This window comes from Ambystoma mexicanum, chromosome 11 (genome assembly GCF_040938575.1).
Source record: "Ambystoma mexicanum isolate Mex_15411 chromosome 11, UKY_AmexF1_1, whole genome shotgun sequence".
Lineage (NCBI taxonomy): Eukaryota > Metazoa > Chordata > Amphibia > Caudata > Ambystomatidae > Ambystoma > Ambystoma mexicanum.
Window position 1 is genome coordinate 594472494 of NC_090934.1, and position 20990 is coordinate 594493483.

Sequence of the window (20990 nt, forward strand, 5' to 3'; positions counted from 1 at the left end):
AGGCTCCTTCCACCTTGATGCTTCAACCATCAACTCAGGTTGCCAACCAGTTTTGGACAATGTCATAAACTACCAGTTATGCCTCAACGACGACAAACCTGAGATGCTCATTGTAGGCTCTCACCCCACCCTCCACAGCTTAGACCCGGCTTACAAAGCATTTGACATTGACGGCAACCAGATGAAAACATCTTCTGCAGCCAAAACCCTGGGCATCTACCTAGACGCCACCCATGAACGGCATGAAATGAGGTTCGAAGTGGTCATACTGGGGTCTAGCAAAATCCTCTGTACAGTCGAAAATCTTTGACCAGCAAATGAAGGTGAAGCTAAGGGAAGTGAACCCTGCACTGTGTGAATTGCAAAAGTTGGCAAGAGTGAGCCCAATGGAGGGATGCTGATAAAGAGGGGGCGAAGTCTGAAGTCCCAATGTACAGTGTGTCAACAAGAGTGAACCCGACAGAGGGATGTCCACAGTGTACTGTTTAAAAAGACATTAAGATTCGGGCATGGCACAGAAGAGATTGTGTTGAAAGCCGCAGTGAACCCGACGGAGGGAGGCTGACATTCGAGAGGGGACTGAGCCCAGAAGAGGGGGACCGAGGGGTGAAGAACCATTATTCTAAAGACAAGTAGAAAATAACTTTTGTTTTGAATATATCAGCCCCTCGGAAGCAGGAGATTGAAAGACTGAAGGTCCAGATACCACTACGAACTTTTTGGGGGTCTCAGCCCGGAAGAGGGGATCCAGGGGTGAAAAGGCATCACCCAACGTGCAAGCAGAAATGAACTTTTGTTCATTATTTTGGAACACATCAGATGCTCTGAGGCAAGAGACTTTTTGTAGAAAAGAGACTTAACCACCGAAGGCCCCGATAGTTGAAAGCGGAACTGTTAACTCGTGCTAGCTTGACTACTGCATCCCGACTTATTATTTGCGAACACTTCTTTCTTTCCTGTGAATCCAATTCCACACTCTTTGTTTGTATTTAGCGTAAGGATTGGCAAAAGGTTTTTTCTTAGTATAGGCCCTTTTATTTGACAAGACGCCACTAGGACTGCCTTATTATTATTGGATGGTCGTAGCTTGCTCCGATTTTAGATTTAAGTTTCAGATTAGGTGTTTGTTTCCAACCCATTTATACAGTTTAATAAAACACCTTTGAACTGTGATCACTTGTGTCTGTCTTTACTGTTGCCACCATGAGTTCCTTGCATAAAGCACCCTTTAACGTCTTATTTCAACATAGCTCATTCTAGAGGCACACATCAGTGATGGAATCTCCATGCATAATCTGCTGGCATTCTACCCCTTTGGTATTTAAATCTCGCTCTTTCTCTAATATCTGTCATTCTTTCTATCTATCATATAACATAGATTTAGGATTTTATCCCTCTTGGTGAGGCTGCTGATGAAGACCGCATCCCCTTGGGATCTCCACTCTGAACAATTCAAAGGTTATTTAGACAACACAAAAATAGTCAGCCAATGTTTTCTTCTTTTATGTTTTGTTTAAATAGAAAAGTCAAAGGTTACCAAAAATACTGACTTTAGCCAATGTTCGGTTTTCCAGATGTTCAAGAGCCCCTCTTCTTAGGACAGGTGTGATGCTAGCCATGTACTTGAGGGGAGAAGTTCCCCACAATTTGACACATGTATGGTAAACTAGCACTGGTGAAATTAATAATTTATCAGAAGCCAGCTCTTGCAGTATCCCTCACATTGAAAACAATTACTAAGTCTTTCACACTGACTATTTGAAAGAGTGCTTCCTGCGGTAGATCAGAATCAGGAGATGGACAAGGTGGCATTATGTTTGAAACTTCTTTTATTCAGTATTAAAAAAAACTGCTGTGTCCCAAAGTATAGGATTCTTGGCACTATTATATAAGGAAAAAAGTATAAAAGGCTGTTCGTCAGGATGTCCTTTACAAAACAAGAAAGTCCTCCATCCAGAATCCTATGCTTACCTAAATTCTGACCCTACCACTATTAAAGAAACAGATAATGATTTGTTAATTATATAGCGCTTCTGCCCAAGCGCTTTACATTGAACAGATTTACATAAATGTGTCATCCCAACCAAAGTTGGTGCTCTTATCGACCTCGGAAGAATGAGAGTGTCAGTTTGCCTTGCCGGGATTCGAACCTGCGACCTGCATACCACTTATAAATCACAGCAGTGAGCACTCAACATGCTGAGTTATCTTACTGGCTACAGTATACCGGGTAAACTGAACCAAGGTACACTTGGGCCTTGGCCCTAAGTAAATGAATGGTGGTTGGCTTCTGACCTCCACCCTGGTGTGACTTTCTCAATAGGGCCTCCCGCACTGGAACATAGTCTATACCGGTAGGCTCAATGTCTCCCCATGTTCAACTTGTCTGTATTGTTTAAGTCAGTCCAATAAATGTTTGTCTTACAGGGGAACATCTAGTCTGTGCCCCCACTACAGATGTTCCCCTTGTATTCATTTCCCAGAAGGTTCCTGGGGGTTTCTCCTGCTACGCCATTCTTCACGTTTACCCCACCCTGGGTTTCGGTTCCCTTCACCTCACCATGGCATCTCGGGTGTGCCACCCTGCCTGGGGGTCTGGTTTTTCTCACCCCACCTTGCGGTTTGGTCTCTCTTACCCTGCCTAGTGGGAGTCGGCGTTCTCTCACAGTGCCTTGTGGTCTTTGGTTTCTCACCCCATCTTGGGGTTTGGTTTCTCTACCTCACCTACGGGTCTTGGTTTTCTCACGCCACTTTGGGGGTTGTGGATTCCTCCACCTGCCTTTGGGTTTCTCTAGGTCTCACCTCCCCTCTACCAGTTCCCTAGAGGCACTGCATTCCTCTCTCCCTTGGGAGGTGCTTCTCAGGAGAGTCGGGAGTTCAGATACCCCAGCACTACTACTTTGGCTTCCATCTGGCAGAGCTCACCCTGTCTTCCCACATGCTTCCGGCGGTGTCTGGGTGCCGGCATATATGTACCTCTGCCTCTCAGGTGGCATGTGCTCTGCGTCGTTCATCTGGGCTGGTACTTCCAAATCTTGCTCGGGCAGGGCTGTGAGCAATCTGCGACCTCTGCCATGGCTCTGTTCACCATGCCCGACATATGTTCTTACTCTTCTTGCCACTGCTTACAGGAGCAGGTCCCACGCCTGTCTGGCTCTGTGGGCTTCTCTTCTCTCTGTGTCCAATGTGGAGTGTTGCTTTATCTCTCCATCTGAAAGGGATTGGGCTGTGCTAGCATTCCCTCATCACAGGCAAATACTGTGCACACAGAGGGTTAGAAACCACACCAGTCATTCTTACAGCAAGTTTGAAGTCATCACACAGTTTAAGTCCTTTATAACCAACAAAGATATAGGGGTCTTGTGAACAGGGAGTATTACGAAAATCCCTTTCAGGGAATCTCCTATCTTCAAAGGGGGGCAGGGGTCAGTCACCCCCACTGGGATACCGTTTCCCCTGTCCCCTACGGGCTGTTAAATGTAGAGGGCTCACCTCCCTAGCCCCAAAGAGGGTGGCTACCCCTTGGGGAGACGGGATGAATTCCCTGGATTCGTTACATTCTGTAATATGGTCCTGCAGCAGACACCACAAACTATGATGAATGAAGTGTCAGAGCAACCCTGTTTTCTGATCAGTTACAGCTTCTCTGTAAATAAGAGATATGCATTACAAACCCCAGGTTACGCTTTCAATCTGCTTCATGCAATGTAAGTTGGATTACAAAGAAAGCACTTTTTAAAATTTCGTAATGCTGACTAGACAATATTTTCTTGTTAAATTCATAAATCAAATACATGCTCACCTTTTTCGTGGCATAGTACATTTCTTTCATCTAATGAATAAAACAGTAAACCTGCATTAGTAACAAAAGGTGACTTAATCACGCACATACCGCTTGGCTGTGTCTTTATATTATTGTTCTACAACCTTTGGCTCTCCAGGAGTTTTGGACTACAATTTATACAGACTTAGCCAGCATAGTCAATGGTGAGTGGGAGTAGCAGTCCAAAGCATATGAAGAGCAGCAGATTGCAGAACCCTAGAGCAATATAAAGCTATCTCATATCAAGAGGGAAATAATCAGTCAGTACTGAATTGAAGACCCACTTGAATGCAAAATGGTGAGCTAAAAGAAGCTAAGACTGTAGAATAACACTTGTAAGCTTTTCAGTGTGCTATTTCATCACCATCTGCCTCTCTCCAGTGATGTTAGATGACAAATGGGCAGCAATTTCTTCAAATGAACTCCTCTAGATCGCCAATGCTACCCATCACCTATGGAGTCCCGCAGGGTTCCATCCTCTCGCCAGTGATTTTCATTCTATACATGAAGCTGCTGGGAGCCCTCGAAGCCACACACAACATCCACCAAAAGGTTGACACCACACGGCTATACCTCGTGATCGACTCCATCAAGGACATCAGCAAGCTCAAAGCCTACCTCTCGCTGATCCAGTCATGGATGTCCAGTGCATATTTGAAGCTCAACCCCTCCAAGACCGAATTCCTACTCCTCATCAACAATGCTGAACACCCAGACATACAGACCTGTGTTAGGCAGAAACCTGTGCAGTTCCCTTAGGGACCACTGCAAAAGGCTTAGGACTACAGGTGTTGGCAGTAAACCCAATTGGTAGCAGTCTGTACCACCCAGATTTACCTGGTAGCTGTGGCTGAGCAGCCAGAATCCTCTCAAGAAGAGTTAGACAGTATATAGAGTATACAAAATGGGTACAGTGGTACAGTAGCACAAGCAAACACTGACCAGAGCTTGGGTATAAAAGTATATAATTATTTATTTAAAAACACACTTGTAAAATACACTAACACTAATATGGCAAGCAAGTTCAAGCACAGTCACTATCAATATATATACATCCCTGATTACTTATTGAACAAGTCTTAGTTAAAACACCACTTATTTGCAGACAGAGGTGAGCGCTTAACCTAAGATGGCACTCCAATAAGTTAGTTAAAAAAGGGAGGGAAAAGGCAGAATTAGGAAAGTACACAATACCAACACTTTAAAAAGAACCACAGCAAGTCAGAAAAGGCAGAGTCTACTGTTAGAGCAAGAAAGTTCATAGGCCAGGCCCACTTTTGAAGAGAGCAAGGCGGAATGTGTCCAAGATCACACAGTTGAATAATACTTTAAAAAGTCTTTGCAGATAGTTCAGAAAAGAGTTGGATCAGTTCAGAAAAAGTTAGTAGCAGGTCCCAAGTCACCCCAGGATAGAGAGTCAAGGATTTACGGGACACCTTGAACAGTCTGTTGCAAGGGAGACCACGCGGGACACAGTACCTGAAATGGTAAGAAAGCTCCAGCGGGGGCAGTTGTTCCTGGCAGCGGGTGCAAGTCGGTGCTTCGTCCAGGGGAAAAGAAGATCTCGACGTGGAGGAAAGCTGGAGGTCGTTGCACTGCCAGGGAAGAAACCAGCCGCGGAGTTTCCCAGTTAAAAGGTACTACCCTTTTATTCGCGGTAATGGTGAAGCGTGGCTATCCGGCCGCCGGGGTGCTTGGCACGGGCGATTCAACCACGAGACGATCCAGGAAGGCGAAAAGAGGGCGAACTGGTTATCCCCACCAGTTCAGAGGAAGAAGACTCTCCGGGATGAAGATCTTCTCTGTCGTTGGGAAGTGGTGAGATGGTTCAGCAGGGCTCCACTGGTGTTGTCGTCGTTGCAGGTCGGCTCAGCTTCTCCCTCTTCGGGTTCTTTGGTCCTGTGGCGACTTCTGAAGTTCCAGTCCCCAAAGCCCTGCTATTATGCAGAAAACCCCCATTCATCAGTCCTAGCCGTCACTCAAACATGCTAAGTGGTGAGCCGGGCGGCTCACCACTGGGCCAATCACACAAGAGTGCGACTTGAGTTGCCGAGGCAACTCAGTCCAGGGTGCCTAAACCCCCCCTCCCACACATCCTGTAGACCCAGACAGAGTGGCACCACTTTTGGAGGCTTCTGGCGAACACAAACGCCATTTTAAAACCGAGTCTTGGCAAAAAGACCCAACCGGGGAATAAATATTAAATAAATAACCCAGCGGTATCTTTAACATTGCACCAAAAAAGTGGTGCGTTTAAAATGAATGGGAAAATCCCATAGGAAATATTCCTGGGAATATTTTGTGTGGTAACACACAGCCACCAGCCAGAAACTCGACGAGGGGGGACTGCACAGTGAGAAACAGACCCAGGGGCAATCTAATTACCCCTACCAGTACTTCCACAATTTGATGGTTTGTACTGGTTCTGTTCACAATTTAAGACTAGTAAAGTCAGTGGTGACTTTACATGCCCTGGGAGACAGTAGTCAGTCCCAGGGTATGGAGTCTATGTTTGGGGGTCACTATGACACCCCTGTGTTACTGCACTGAGGGTGCTGTGTAACACACTTACCAAAACCACATGAAACCCTATGGAGTAAAAGACCCCATAGCCCATAAAACACATTACAAAGTCAAAGGATATCTCAAATCATGTCTAAGAGTGGGAGAAAAAGAGTCTCACTCTTAGCAGGAGAAAAAAAATAAACCCAAAAAGTCCAGCAAAGCTGCTGGGGGACTCACTAGGTTTGGGAAATTAGCCTTAACAGAGAATTCTCCCTAACAACCTGGCCATCAACCATGAACACTGAGGGCTTCACACCTGAGCTCACCTCCTGCATCAAGTCCCTCGGGTTCCAAATCGACAAACACCTCTCCTTCAAGACACACATAGCTAAGACAACTCGACAGCTTGGTATTAAGCTCTGCCTCCTGCTTAAAGTCAAGCCTCCTCCCACCGGGCAGCTTTAGATCCACGGTTCAAGCACTGGTCCTATCCCACCTGGATGGGGGCAATGTCCTACTCTAAGAGCTCCCGTCGTCCTCCCTAGTGCCCCTGAGAAGTGTCCTACATGCGGCCACATGCCTCATCAAGGGTCTGAGTAGATACAACCACATCACCCCGGCCCTTATCGACCTTCACTGGCTTCCACTGCACACACAAATCACCTTCAAATCTTTATGCATCATATATAAGCCAGTTGCCCTCAAGTCACCCAGCTACCTCGCAGAGAAACTCAGCATCTGTCTTTCGGTGGACAGCGCACCGAAAGACAGGACACGTGCAGACTTGAAATCCACTGCTGCAAAAAGGAAAGGACCACAAAATAAGCCCCAAGACTTTGTAACCTCCTCCCTGTCAGCATCAGACACGCCCCCACACTCCTACAATTCAGAAAATATCTCAAGACCCACCTCTTCAAGGATTCTCTCCTTCTCACCACCTAGGCCATCACGTTGCCCCCTGCGCCACCTGACTCGCTAGATGCTGTCCGCGCCTCTCCTCCACGCCACCCTGTACAGCTGTAACTCTCCTCTGTGCTCCTTTGTACCCTACCCCCCGCTGTAGATCTGTTCTTACCTCTGAAAAGAGCACCGTTATGCATCTGTACAGTTGTATACCTCTGTAAAAGGCTACGTTGTGTACCTCTGTAAAAGGCTCCGTTGTGTATCAGTATTGTTGTATACCTCTGTAAAGTGGTCCGTTGGTTCTCGAAGCTAGGTCTGCGCTCAATAAATACCATAATAATAATGAAGGTGCGTTAGAATTACTAGCTTTTGTTGGCTTTTTAATTTTTATACTATATAGCTATGTTATGCTACTTAACATGCAGATTCCTGTTGTGTGACAAAACATGGGCTTATTAAGGTACCTCCATACATTTAAAAGTCGGACACTAGTAAATGGGAGCACTTAATGAAAACATGATACTGATGTTTGTGGGCAATCCTGAGTGGCAATGTATGATCATTTGGAACATGCTTTTAAGTGTATTTCTGTAAGCCTCCAAAATGGTGGCTGGCTCTGCTCCTGGATGGGAACGAACAAGGCCCAATAACCAGTTCTAGGGGGCTGTTGTATACCCTGCAGGGTCTTCAAATCGTTTTTAGACGTCTCTTTCTGCTGCCATTTGAGAGGAGAAATAATAATTTGCCTATCTGTCTAGACCCGCCCACAAGGACAATCCAGAGCCGAAATGCCAGTCCATCCTCTACTGGGCAACAGTACCAAGAGCATACACATGTTTCTTCCCTTTTGGGCATCACCAGCGAGGTGCAGCATCTTGCATGGCACCAAACGTCCACATCTTGATTGCCTTTGCTAACTTAGGGTTAGCCCAAAGTGCTTTTGTTTACAAGCCAGTCTTCATATAGAAATGCTAGCACAGATAACATACTACCTCGGTCTTTCTCACAACGCTTTGTTGTATTGCCACATCTAGCACTGATAAAAGAACGACACAGGAAAGGTTACCTAGATAGGCTTGCTATAGGAGCTGCATGCGAGTTACCTGTTGGGAGCCCACAGCTCCTCACAAATCTCGCTTCCAAGGCAGGTGTCCTTCGTTGCTATTACGGCATCCCCAAAAGCCACGGTTTCCTAAAAAAGGCAAAACCACGCAGTAAGAGAAAACTATGAAAAATAAGGGACTTTCTTTTGCAAATCTATACACTAACCAGATATGGTAGAAATTAACTTTGCTGAAAGGAATGCCCACTTGCACTCCCACATAGCAGTAACTATCGAAAGCAGCAAAGCCACAAGTAAGCGCCAAACAATTTCTTTCATAAATAGGTTTCTTTTTAATTGCTAGTTATTTACTATTACTGGCCATTGATAAGGCACAATGTCTTCCACTCGAGGGTATCTCAGCGCTAAAAAAGGAGAGGAAATGGGAACAGGTAGGCCGCACAAGAATAGAAATGCTGTAAACATTCAGAAATAAAAATAAATGTTATTAGTTCGAACGGTTGTACATATACATTATAGACAGAAATGCCAGTATTGCCACTGTAAGAAGACACTCATGATGGTTTTACCACAATATTGCCAGTATGTGCCCATCTAAGAGCACGCCTGTGATAGATTTGCCCAAATACTGCTAACACTTGCCACTATAAGGACAGCTGTGATGTGAAAAGTGGTACTTGGGTTAAGGAATGCGTGTATAGGGAGTAAAGTGAGTGAGACTAGTTGGGAGTGTAGGGGAGCAAGTGAGGATGACAGAGGTGACTGAGTGAAAGGAGGGTGACTATGATGGAGGGAGGGATTGAGAGTAGTTAGGAGTGGAGAGTATTACAGAGTAATGGAAGAAGAGTAGTAGGGAGTAGATAGGCAGCTAGGGAGAAGGTGTAAGTGGATCTAGGTCACCTGGCCTAAGCCCCGACCATCTGGTGCCTTCCTGCTCCTTTTCACCACTTAGCAAGCGCCGCCCAGATGGTGCCTTCCTGCTTGCCGCTCTTTTCCCTACTTAAGAAGCCCTCCAGCCACTTTTCCTTTGCAGCTGGGGAGCAGGTGTAAGTGGATCTAGGTCACCTGGCCTAAGCCCCGCCCACCTGGTGCCTTCCTGCTTACTGCTCCTTTTCACCACTTAGCAAGCCCCGCCCACCTGATGCCTTCCTGCTTGCCGCTCCTTTTCACGATTTAGCAAGCCCCGCCCACCTGGTGCCTTCCTGGTTGCCACTCCTTTTCACCACTTAGCAAGCCCCACCCACCTGGTGCCTTCCTGCTTGCCGCTCTTTTCCCTACTTAAGGAGCCCTCCAGCCTCTTTTCTTTTGCAGCTGGGGAGCAGGTGTAAGTGGATCTAGGTCACCTGGCCTAAGCCCCGACCAACTGGTGCCTTCCTGGTTGCTGCTCTTTTTCACCACTTAGCAAGCCCCGCCCACCTGGTGCCTTCCTGCTCACTACTCTTTTCCCTACTTAAGGAGCCCTCCAGCCTCTTTTCCTTTGCAGCTGGGGAGCAGGTGTAAGTAGATCTAGGTCACCTGCACTAAGCCCCGCCCACCTGGTGCCTTCCTGCTTGCTGCTCCTTTTCACCACTTAGCAAGCCCTACCCACCCGGTGCCTTCCTGCTTGCCGCTCCTTTTCACCACTTAGCAAACCCCACCCACCTGGTGCCTTCCTGCTTGCCGCTCCTTTTCACCACTTAGCAAGCCCCGCCCACCTGGTGCCTTCCTGCTTGCTGCTCCTTTTCACCACTTAGCAAGCCCTACCCACCTGGTTGGTGCCTTCCTGCTTGCCGCTCCTTTTCACCACTTAGCAAACCCCGCCCACCTGGTGCCTTCCTGCTTGCCGCTCCTTTTCACCACTTAGCAAGCCCCACCCACCTGGTGCCTTTCTGCTTGCTGCTCTTTTTCACCACTAAGCAAGCCCCGCCCACCTGGTGCCTTCCTGCTTGCTGCTCCTGTTCGGCACTTAGCAAGCCCCACCTATCTGATGCCTTCCTGCTTGCCGCTCTTTTCCCTACTTAAGGAGCCCTCCAGCCTCTTTTCGGTTGCAGCTGGGGAGTGGGTGTAAGTGGATCTAGGTCACCTGGCCTAAGCTCCGACCACCTGGTGCCTTCCTGGTTGCCGCTCTTTCTCACCACTTAGCAAGCCCTGCCCACCTGGTGCCTTCCTGCTTGCTGCTCCTTTTGACCACTTAGCAAGCCCCACCCACCTGGTGCGTTCCTGCTTGCTACTCTTTTTCACCACTTAGCAAACCCCACCCACCTGGTGCCTTCCTTCTTGCCGCTCTTTTGCGTACTTAAGAAGTCCTCCAGCCTCTTTTCCTTTGCAGCTGGGAAGCAGGTGTAAGTGGATCTAGGTCACCTGGTCTAAGCCCTGCCCACCTGGTGCCTTCCTGGTTGCCGCTCTTTTTCACCACTTAGCAAGCCCCACCCACCTGGTGCCTTCCTGGTTGCTGCTCCTTTTCGCCACTTAGCAAGCCCCGCCCACCTGGTGCATTCCTGCTTGCTGCTCCTTTTCACGACTTAGTAAGCCCCACCCACCTTGTGTCTTCCTGCTTGACACTCTTTTGCCTACTTAAGGAGCCCTCCAGCCTCTTTTCCTTTGCAGCTGGGGACCAGTTGTAAGTGGATCTAGAAAGCCCCGACCATCTTCTTAGCCCTGCCTCTTCCTTCCTGCTCTTAACCTGGCGATCTCTCATTGGAATAAACTGCCTTGCAGCCTTAGACTGGAAAGCAATATCCAACTCTTGAGGAAGCAATTGAAGACCTTTCTCTTCAAATAACTAGGCTTCTACTACATCACATTGGGTCGCTACTTTTGCTTCCCCTCTCCTTTCTTTTGTGTTGTCCCGTGAATCTCTGGTCCCGGAGTCTTTTCGTCGCGCCCTGATGCTTGCGAGCTTCGGCGCGTAATAAATAAATAAATAATAAATAGATCAAGGGCGTCTCTTGCCGGCCGTCCGAAGTGAAGGGCAGTCAAAGAAAAGGGAAATTCCTGTTTAGACCTGTTCGGACCAGGAGGATCCAGGGTCCGACCCCCTGCTAAGACAGCAGGTAAGCATGCACAAACACGTGTTTACACCCTCTGTCCCCGCAGGCCATCCCCACCCTCTCTGGTCCCCCCGTGTTGTTCCCTTGTGCCCCCCCCCCCCTTCCTGCACACAGGAGTCTGTCCTGATACATTCTGGTTTCACCATCACCATCTAGTGGCCAATGCTGGATTTGACTTCTATAGACTTCATTGATTCAGGGTGCGTCACCCTTTCTCAACTTTCATGCTGGACTTCCTTTCCATCTTGTACTCATGGTGGCCCTGAATCATGCTGTTCCCATCTTCATCTTGTATCCAGACTTGCAACATTATGTGTTACTACTGACTTCTGCAATTGTATTCGCTCTCCCCTCTTTCTTCTCCACTCTTTTTGACTGCTTACTCTCTGATCTCTCCTCCCCTCTCCCTTTTCCTATCTCCTCCCCTTACTTTCTTCTATGCACTTACCTTATCAGAATTGTCCATGGACCTATTATGATAGCAACCTCGTCTGTCGCTCCCCCATCCCCTTATTGCCCCAATGGAAGGACAGAGAGGGGGAGTAAGGAAAGAACATCATCATGAGAAAAAGAAGAGCGTGAGAGGAACAGCGTAATGAGTCCTTGACAATTGGAGGGCACCAATTTCGGTGATCATTATTCTTGTAGACCGCCGATCAGGATCCACCTAGAACACCCTCAAGGGAGTAATAGTAAGGCCTTTAGACCAACACCTCTAGTTAGCTAGATTCTATACAGCAGGGGTTACAAATCTCGAGTTACCACCTTGGTATTTAGGGCCGTCTGGGCTAGAGTGAAGGGGAACCTGGAGAAGACGAGAATAAGGGACGGTCATTACCTGGTGATTATTCAAGTTCTTAATTGAAACCCTTGAAGGGTCTTTGGGCGTTGGTGTGTTCTTGAGGTCATCCGTGACATATCACAGAACTGTTGTACTGTTTGTAAATCATAGGTCCTGAATACTTTGGACAGCACTATTACCCAGGAAGAGGGATGGTCACATTTCCTATAGGGATTGCACTTAGGACCCTTAAAGGGGCACAAATGCCCACTGTTGCAATGTGAGAATCTCACTGACTCTGCAGTGGCATGATAGGGATAGCCCAAGGATCCTCCTCCACACCGCCTCCGGCTCAGAATCACACAGGCATCAGTGACAAACAACCCCCTTGACTAATCCACCACCCACTCCCAGAATCAGGAAGGGCTGCTTGTCACACACCATGTTGAAATTTTGAGTTAAAGAGTTTTGACAAGTGGTTGGACAGCACAAAAAAAGTTCCAATATACACCACATTATTTCTGAGAAACTGACCTGGCCGGTCAACTCCTGTATCATCCTTGGCAGAAAATATTCCTCAATGTGCCTAAAAAAAGAGACATATAGTTACATTAACCTATTTTTTTAAATGTATTTAAATTGTGTTTTCTTAGGTTCCATTTGGTCGCTGAGACAGCTTCTTTTTTGCTGCTGGAATAGATTTATCAGATGAACTTGACAAATCCGGATATCTTCAACACTAAAATAAAGCTTGCTTCACAACAGCAGCCTTACCCCCTGAATGTTCTACTTATTTACCTCGGTCTGCTCCATGGGGAGAACCAGCGCAGTTCCCTGTAATTCCCTGTATTCGCCAAGGCCATTTTCGGTCTGATCAGAAGAATTTTCCTGCAAAGCAAAATGTATTGTCAAAATCACGTAAGGCCAGGTTAACACCAGGGGCTGAACCAGCCACAACATTTTAGGCGGGCTGGATGGCAGTTTTGAAAGCTCACTAATTACAATAAATGTAAAGTTTATAGTTTTTTTTATAATCTAACAGGTCCTCCTCAGTTCAGACAACAATACAAGAGCGCCTGTGTGTGGCATGCACTGCTGAAGCTTCTGTTCAGAACTGCCTCGGTGTGCATTGCTAAAAGAACATTTTGCATGTAATCCAAAACAAAAAATCCTTTCCACAATGCATGATGGGGTGCAAGTGAGAGATGCCTGCTTATATATTGCGCCCCTTTTTTGTTGGCAGTATGCTCCCAATTTAGGGAGTAAAAGACAGACTTACTTGAAGGGCTGCAACAGTACCCAGTGTGGCCATTAAACCCATTTCACTTTTGATTCCATCCCACCCCCCCCCCCACCTGAAGCCCAGGAGGCTGAATATATGCCATGCCTTCCTTTGGCCCATTAGATGCATCTTTCAACGCACCAGAAGCGTAGCCAGGATTGTGTAACAAGTGGGGCCTGCAACTAATGTAGTAGGGCTCACCCTAAGGCGAGCCCGAAGAGGGAACTGGGCTCGTTTTGCCCCTGGCCAAATCTGTAGGAGTTACAGAGCGCAGCGAGGAGGAGCGAGCCAACCAGGGTAATTTCAGAGTGGTTCTCTCTCAGAAAAAAAAAACATTTTACGGGGTTGACATGGTGAATTTTACAGTACACTTTCGGTGATACATTAGGTCAAAGGTCGCGCAGTTTACAAGACATGAAAAAAGTCAAAAAATGCCAAGTAATCAAAAATGCACAGGAGCACTTTCAAACACATTTTCATAATGCCTCTACCCACTGTTGTGCCCAAATCCGCCCACTCTGGTGCACCTATATGTGCCAGTAATCCCACATAAATAAATACTCATGATACAGTATCATTACTGGCATCATGGTAAAAGTAACAAAACATGTTCATGCTGGCTCTACCAATATATGCTGTATCCCTAGGTAAGAACATGCTCTGCCTTAAATGTAAGTAACAAAAAAAAAGCCATGCCACAGTAAGAAAACATACCCTTGCTGACTAGCTCGTAACATAGCTTAGTGGGTTGAGCTCTCACTACTGCAATCTGAGTATGATCTGCAGGTCGCAAATCCTGGCAAGGCCAACTCAGACTTTTATTCTTCGCAGGTCGAAAAACGAGTACCAACTTTGGTTGGGTGATCATTTTATATAAATATGTTCTCTGTACAGTGCTTTGGTGAAAGTGCTATAAAAATAAACCATTATCATTATACAAATCAACCAAATCTGATACAATCATCATGTTGTATTTGCCCACTAATGCCAGTAAAAAATGTCATGCAGCAGTAAGAAAACAGTGCCATCCCATGTCCTGTGAAGGCTCATTTACACGAACAGTGTCTACATCGACATCCCAGAAAATCTGTTGAAACAGTTACAATGTAAACGTAGACGTCAAACTACTACAACGACTCGGGGGGAAACAAAAAACGTACGCAGTCAGTCAGAAGTGTGCATTTGGCGGACCGTCAGGCAAAAGACATATTACAAAGCACTCTGCATCACTCACATATTTTTAAAGTTGGAGGAATCAGAATGTATCCAAAGGAAAATCACTTCCTACTGTTGTGGGGTGGAGGCCGTATCTATATGGACCCCTCCAACCTCAGCAATAACTCACACGGACAACTGTGGCTTAGCTCGGGTCTCCGGATGCACTGCTGCTCGTGCACCAGACGTCCCGTATTTATTAACTTGGCCTCGAGACTTAACACGTCACGAGGTTCATAAAGGAACGACCACACTCCCGTTTTATAACCAAACACAATCAGAACATTTTCACAACAGTCACAACAAGTGACATCACACGGTCTATAGGGCAGCGTTCACCACGATAGCCAGTTCTGCTGAGGCAAATGAGGGTTGGCCTCAAGGGATATCAACTTCAAAGTCTTTGAGGTAGACCAGTTGCCGGCGACGATCTCTCACCCAGGTATCCTCTGTCTCTTTCAGAATGTTCCCCTCGTACACCCTCTTTGATCTATGGGTTCTCCTTCTCCATCACTGGACTCCGGTCCTCCCATGTCTGACTCATCACCCCCCGAAGCCTGGCCACCGTCGGGGACTCGTTCTCCTCCCTCTGGTAGGGCTGTCTCAGCCGCTTTACCCAATTTGGTGGGCAATCTTGCGGAAGAACCTTTAGTTCCTTGCCACTTCCGTTTTGGCCATCCGAGGCAGTGGCCATTATACCTTTGGTCATCACCACGTCTATGGGTGTAGGCTCATGGGGTAGCAACATTTTCCCTCTGTTATCTGGACTGCATAAGCACCTTGTCACCTACTTCCAGGTGCTGGTCTCGTAACACACTCCTGGTATTTTCTTTTTCATTTGCCCTTCTTCGCTCCAACACCATGTCATCATCGATCAGACCCGGGTTACGGATTTAGTGATCTGGCAACAGTCATCGTGGGCATCACTGGAACAGGGCCTCAGCTGGTGGTACCGGTCAGAAACCTGAAGGTGTCTCACTCACTAGTCCTCGGGAGATCTGTCATCCAGGTGGCCAGGACACGGGCATCGCTATTGGATCCAGTTCCTGGGGGTGGACCAGTGCGGGAAGATCACTTGGATGAAGGGTTTTCGGGAGTGGAAGTGGGACACTGAAGGGTGAGAAGCTGTATCCTCTTCCTTAGGACACCTTTTCCCCATCCTACCCAGTAGGATATCTAGAACCTCAACCCACCCTTTTCGTGACGCAAACACTTTCGCACAGACCAATTACCATGAAAGACAACCGACTAATGCCAGAGCCGTATACCCGACATGTCCCAACACAAGGGTGAGGCAGAGGCAGGCAATCATTGATAACTACACACACCTGACTTCTCTTCCGTTTCCCCATAGGGATAAAAGGCGGGGCACAAGAGCACGCAGAGAACAAGGCCAAACGCATGAGGAAGCAGTTATTCCAGGACAGCAGTTCAAACGGAGGAGAAAGGCGGTGAGACCTGAAAAGCCGACGAGGAGAGAATTACCCTTGCCCTTTTCAACCCAGACCCGCAGAGCCTACAAGAAGGGAAACTTAAGACCAGGAATCACAGCTGGCGAATGGTGCGAAAGAGGTCAGTGGTACATGGGACTCTCCCGCACTGATAGCCAGAGCGGGGAGAAGCGGTTGCCATCGTGGCACAGTCCTTGACTGCAGAGGCAGGAGACGCCAATAGAGTTCGGTATAGCCGGTGAGACGGAGGGAGCGGATAACAGACCGGAATGTGTTGTGTTTAAGGTTACGAAGAGCAACATTGTATGTAGAAAGAAAAATAATGTAGAATGGTCTTTTGTAAGCAAAATTGGCATTAGAGTTGGAGTGGTCCGATGCTACTTGGGCGCTCATTCGAAGGACTCTGACTAGTGCCCAGCTCCTAAAGCAGGAGAATGTGGTGAACTGGGAAATCGAAGTGGTCCAGCAGCGGGTAATGTTGAATCCTGTGCATATTCGAAAGTCTTCGGTTGTTGTAGAAACTAGAAGCACCAAAAGGCCTTAGGGGAGGCCGGTGTAAGGTGTCAAAGTGGTCATACGAGGGTCAAGCCAAACCCCTTGTACAGTCGAAAATCTTTGGCCCGTTTTGGAGGCAAATGTGAACTAGACTGAGGGATGCCAAGAGGAAGTTAAGCGAAGTGAACTGTGTATTTTGGCAAGTGTGAACCCGGTTGAGGGCTGCCTGCGAATTAGGGTGAACAGTACTACACCCATGAACATTGTGACAAGTATGAACCAGACAGAGGGATATCCACAGTGAGTGGTAGGTGTGAGCTGACTGAGGGAGGCTAACATTAAGAGAAGGATTGGAGTGGGATCCAAGTGTGAAAAGTAAATTGCCCGACGTGAGGATTAGCACACAGAAGGTTTGTTTTGTTGTTTATGATACATCAGGTCCTCTGAAGCAAGAGACTTTGCATGAAAGAGACTTGGGCTCAGAAGGCCCTGATATTGAGAAAAGGAACTGGAACCTCGTCCCGCCTTATCCCGTGCTAAAAACATTGAGAAGGGAGACCCCAGCCATAACACCCCGATTTATCATTTTCTGAACATTTCTTTCTATTCTTGTGAACATTATCCCACACTCTTTTGTAGCATAGCAGTACGGATTGGCAATAGGTTTTCTTAGTATAGGCCCTTTTTATATTTGTCTAGACTCCACTAGGACTGTATTATCACACCCATTTTACAGTTTAATAAACACCCTTAAACTGTGATCACTTGTCATACTTTGATACCATGTCTTTCTTACATACTCCAGTCGAGCAGTGCGGGGTGGTACATTATTCCGACAATAACTGGTATAGAGCTTGTCGCTCGCATTCTCCTTTCCATCAGCAATGCGGAATACCTTATTTAGGGTCCTCATCATTCTCTCTGCTTCCCCATTTGCACTCGGCCACACCAGGGTGATCTTGCGATGCCAGATCCCTAGGCGCTAGAGGTACTTGGAGAACCCGCCGCTCTTAAAAGGCGCCCCAATGTGTGCACACTTCATTGGGGAGTCCATGGGTATCAAAGATCTCCTCGAGACCTGCTATTACATCTTCAAGCGAGGTGGAACCAAAGAGCATCATGAAATGATTGTCCCGGCAGGTGGATGTGCACTGTTCACCAGGGAACGTTGCTCCAGTCCATGGATATGATGTAGGGCTCCTTTTGGTGTGGAAACACCACCTGACACCACACACAGGCTCAGACAAACTCTTCCACCTTTTCTTCAAGGCCGGGAAACCAGAATTTCCTCCGGAGCCAGGCTTTGGTCTTGGCCACTCCCTGGTGTATTTTGTGAGCCAATTCTAGCACCTGTGTAACCAGGCTGGAGGGAATGACCATTTTCGATCCTCTGAGGATGAGACCACTGTCCATGAATGGCATTTCGTATCGCACCTGCCACATTTGCTCTGGGGTTCTCCTTGCGTCATGAGTGCGCTTGTTCAGCTTGTCCAGAACAAATTTGCACTTCCCTTGCATCCGTGCTGACTTGAGCAGTTGGAAACAGTTGTTGTTCGCCGACACCTCTTGTATTTCTTCAAGAGAGATCGATACGGGCATAGCCGCAGGAAGTAGGGTAAGTAGGAACTCTTCCATCTCCCTTTCTTAGTCGTCTTTCCCCACTTTCTTTGCTTCCACAGGGTGTCGGCAAAGGAAATCGGCAGCATTTGCACTCCCCGGGCAGTACACTAGTTCCAGGTCATACTCCTGCAGGGCAAGTAACCACCTCTCGATCTGAGCCAGGGGTTTGGAGGACGAGCCCACCATGATCAGGAGAAGAGGCTTGTAGTTGGTGACCACCGTGTCACAGACTTGTTGTAACGTACAACTGAAAATGTTTGCAGCCTCAGAGCACGGCTAGCGCTTCACGTTCTATGCGCAAATACCTCTGTTCCATAGCCGACAGGGCTCTGCTCGCAAATGCCACTGGACGGGCATTCCCTTGGTTGTCAGGTTGTGTCAGTGCCGCCCTTAAGCCAAACGGGCTCGCGTCTACAATGATCTTTGCCTTCTTGTTGGGGTCAAAGAACACCATTGTGTCTTCGGCTGTAATCATGTTTTTAATATCTTCGAATGCGCTTTGCTGGAGGGCGGTCCACCTCCAGACGTAGTCCTTCACAAGATTGTGGAGTGGCCAGTTGCGGATAAACCTCCCGCAGCACGTGACCATACCAAGAAAACTACGTACTTCTGAGGCACTGGAAGGGGGGCCTGCCACCTGGATGTCCCTTACTTTTTTAGAGGGGCTGGGGATCCCATCTTTTGGAGCACAAACCAAAAGAATTCAATTTTCCTTTGCATTAATGTGCATTTGTCCTCATGCAGCCTGAGTCCCAGCTGTGGAATGCGCACCAGGACATGCCCTAGCCTTCCCAGGTGTTCCCGTTCCGATCTGGAGTGAACCATGATACCATCACTGATGCGGATAGCTCCTTTCAGTCTAGCCAGTGCACCGCAGATCCTGTTTTGAAAAACGTCTGTGGCAGAAGAGATCCTGTAGTTGAGACGCTTGTACCGATACAACCCCAGATGAGTAGTAAACAATGCAATGTATCGTGAAGCGGGGTCCAGCACCAATTGGTAGTAACCTAACCTCAGGTCTCGTTTCGAGAAAACATTTGCCCCTTGAATATCTGTTAGGATGTCATCAAGCGTCAGGGTGATATGCCTTTCCCTTTTGATAGCTGTGTTCGGGAGGCGCATGTCCACACAAATTTGGATTGAGTCTGGTTATTTTGTTTTGTTGGCAATCACAATCGGAGAAACCCACAGGGTAGGCCCTTCCACCTCTTCGATAATGTCCATGTGTATTAGGTTTTCAAGTTCCTTCTCAACCATTGCCCTCAGGGGAAACGGCACATGCCTGTGCTTTAATGCTGTTAGCTGTACCGTTGGGTCAATGTGTAGGCGGACTGGCTCTCCTGTGAACTTCCCTATCTTTGTGAACACTTTTGCATATTTAGTCAATAAGGATCAAACATCTTGTATGTACATTCCCTGAACACAAAGTTCACAATATGCAGAGCCTCTGCCGCAGAACATCCTAGCAGGGTAACCTTGCTCACTTTGGTGACAAAGAATGCTGCTCTGATGGTGGTGTCCTCGGAGCAAACTGGCGTGATGAAGACACCCTCCAGTGGCAGCAGGAATTTTGCCCTGAATGTATAAATTCATACTTGCGTCTCCCTCAAAGGCGGAGCACCTGTCAATCCACGATAATGGTTGTGAGCCATGACGCTTACAGATGCCTCAGTATCAATCATCACTGGAACCTGGGAGTTTCAAATGTTGACTGTACATTTATCCGGTCATGCTGGAAATGAGGACTACATCTTCATCGGTTTCCTCTTCTATTATCTGTACTTCTCAAAGGAATTCTCAGGAGGTGACTGTTCAACCAGCGCGACCTTCCGCAACTGTCTTTGATATTGTTGTCTTGGGCTCGCTTGTCCCCGCAGGTGGGTTGAAGGTGTAGGTATACGGCATACACATGCAAAATGGTTGATCACACCACATCTCCCACATGTGTGTCGTTTTGGCCGGCAGTCACTGGAGTGAGGTAAGTCATATCCACAGTTGGGTCACAGGGTTATCTCTGTGCCTCGCCTTTGCTTCTTGTTCCATGGAGGGCGTTTGTCCATTTTCTGGAATTGTTGACGACCCACTGGGCAAGGTTCTTCCAGCTTGATTGACTTCATGGTGGCACACATCCTATCTGCCCTGACATCAGTCAGTTCATGGGAGCACCCAAGTTCCAGAATATGGACCAGAGTAATGCCTGGTTCACACAGTATCTGTCGTCCGAGTTTAACAGAGGAACATGCCTGAATGATCTGTTGACGCATCTCATGTTCTTCATCCAGCCAATCACAATTCATGGCCATCCGCCGTAGCCTGCAGTGATAGATGTCAAGGAATTCCCCCTCTTTATGCAGAGAATTCCTCATGAAGGACCTCTCTTAGTCAAGATTTGCCATGGGCGTAAAGTGCTCTAGGATGGAAATCTTACCTGTATTGAATGACATGTCAGGGGGTCGTAGAGTCTCAAAAATGTTGCAGACAACAGGGCCAGCCGAATAAAACATCACTGATTTGTTTGTATCATCGTCATCTTCCCCTGATGCTGCCAGACACTGCTTCAGGGGCTTCACCCAGGCAGGCCACCTGGGGCCTGAAGCCGAAGGGGCCCTCGAGACATCAAATTCCTGTAAGGGTGCAAGGATCATCGACTGGCTTGGCATCCTAGCACCAGCCAGTACACCATCGTCTTCATTCGCCATGCAACTTGCGCAGTATGGGTCAGCATGGAACAGTCACTGCTCTCACCGTGGGAGTGAATCCTCATTTGTTCTTTCTTGGCGCGAGGAGGTAGGGTTTAGCACCTCTGGCGTGGCGTAGGTGTGC

The 20990-nt window shown here is 47.6% G+C and overlaps 1 protein-coding gene across 1 annotated transcript in view; it reads right to left on the minus strand.

Moving 5' to 3' along the window:
* NADSYN1 (NAD synthetase 1) overlaps positions 1-20990 on the minus strand; it is a 1375099-nt gene that overhangs the window by 919792 nt on the left and 434317 nt on the right. Inside the window, exons 5-7 of the mRNA XM_069623454.1 lie at positions 12903-12992; positions 12639-12690; positions 8335-8423 (exon numbers count right to left, since the gene is read on the minus strand). Of these exons, the coding sequence (XP_069479555.1) occupies positions 8335-8423; positions 12639-12690; positions 12903-12992 (231 nt within the window). The remainder of the gene's footprint in view (positions 1-8334; positions 8424-12638; positions 12691-12902; positions 12993-20990) is intronic.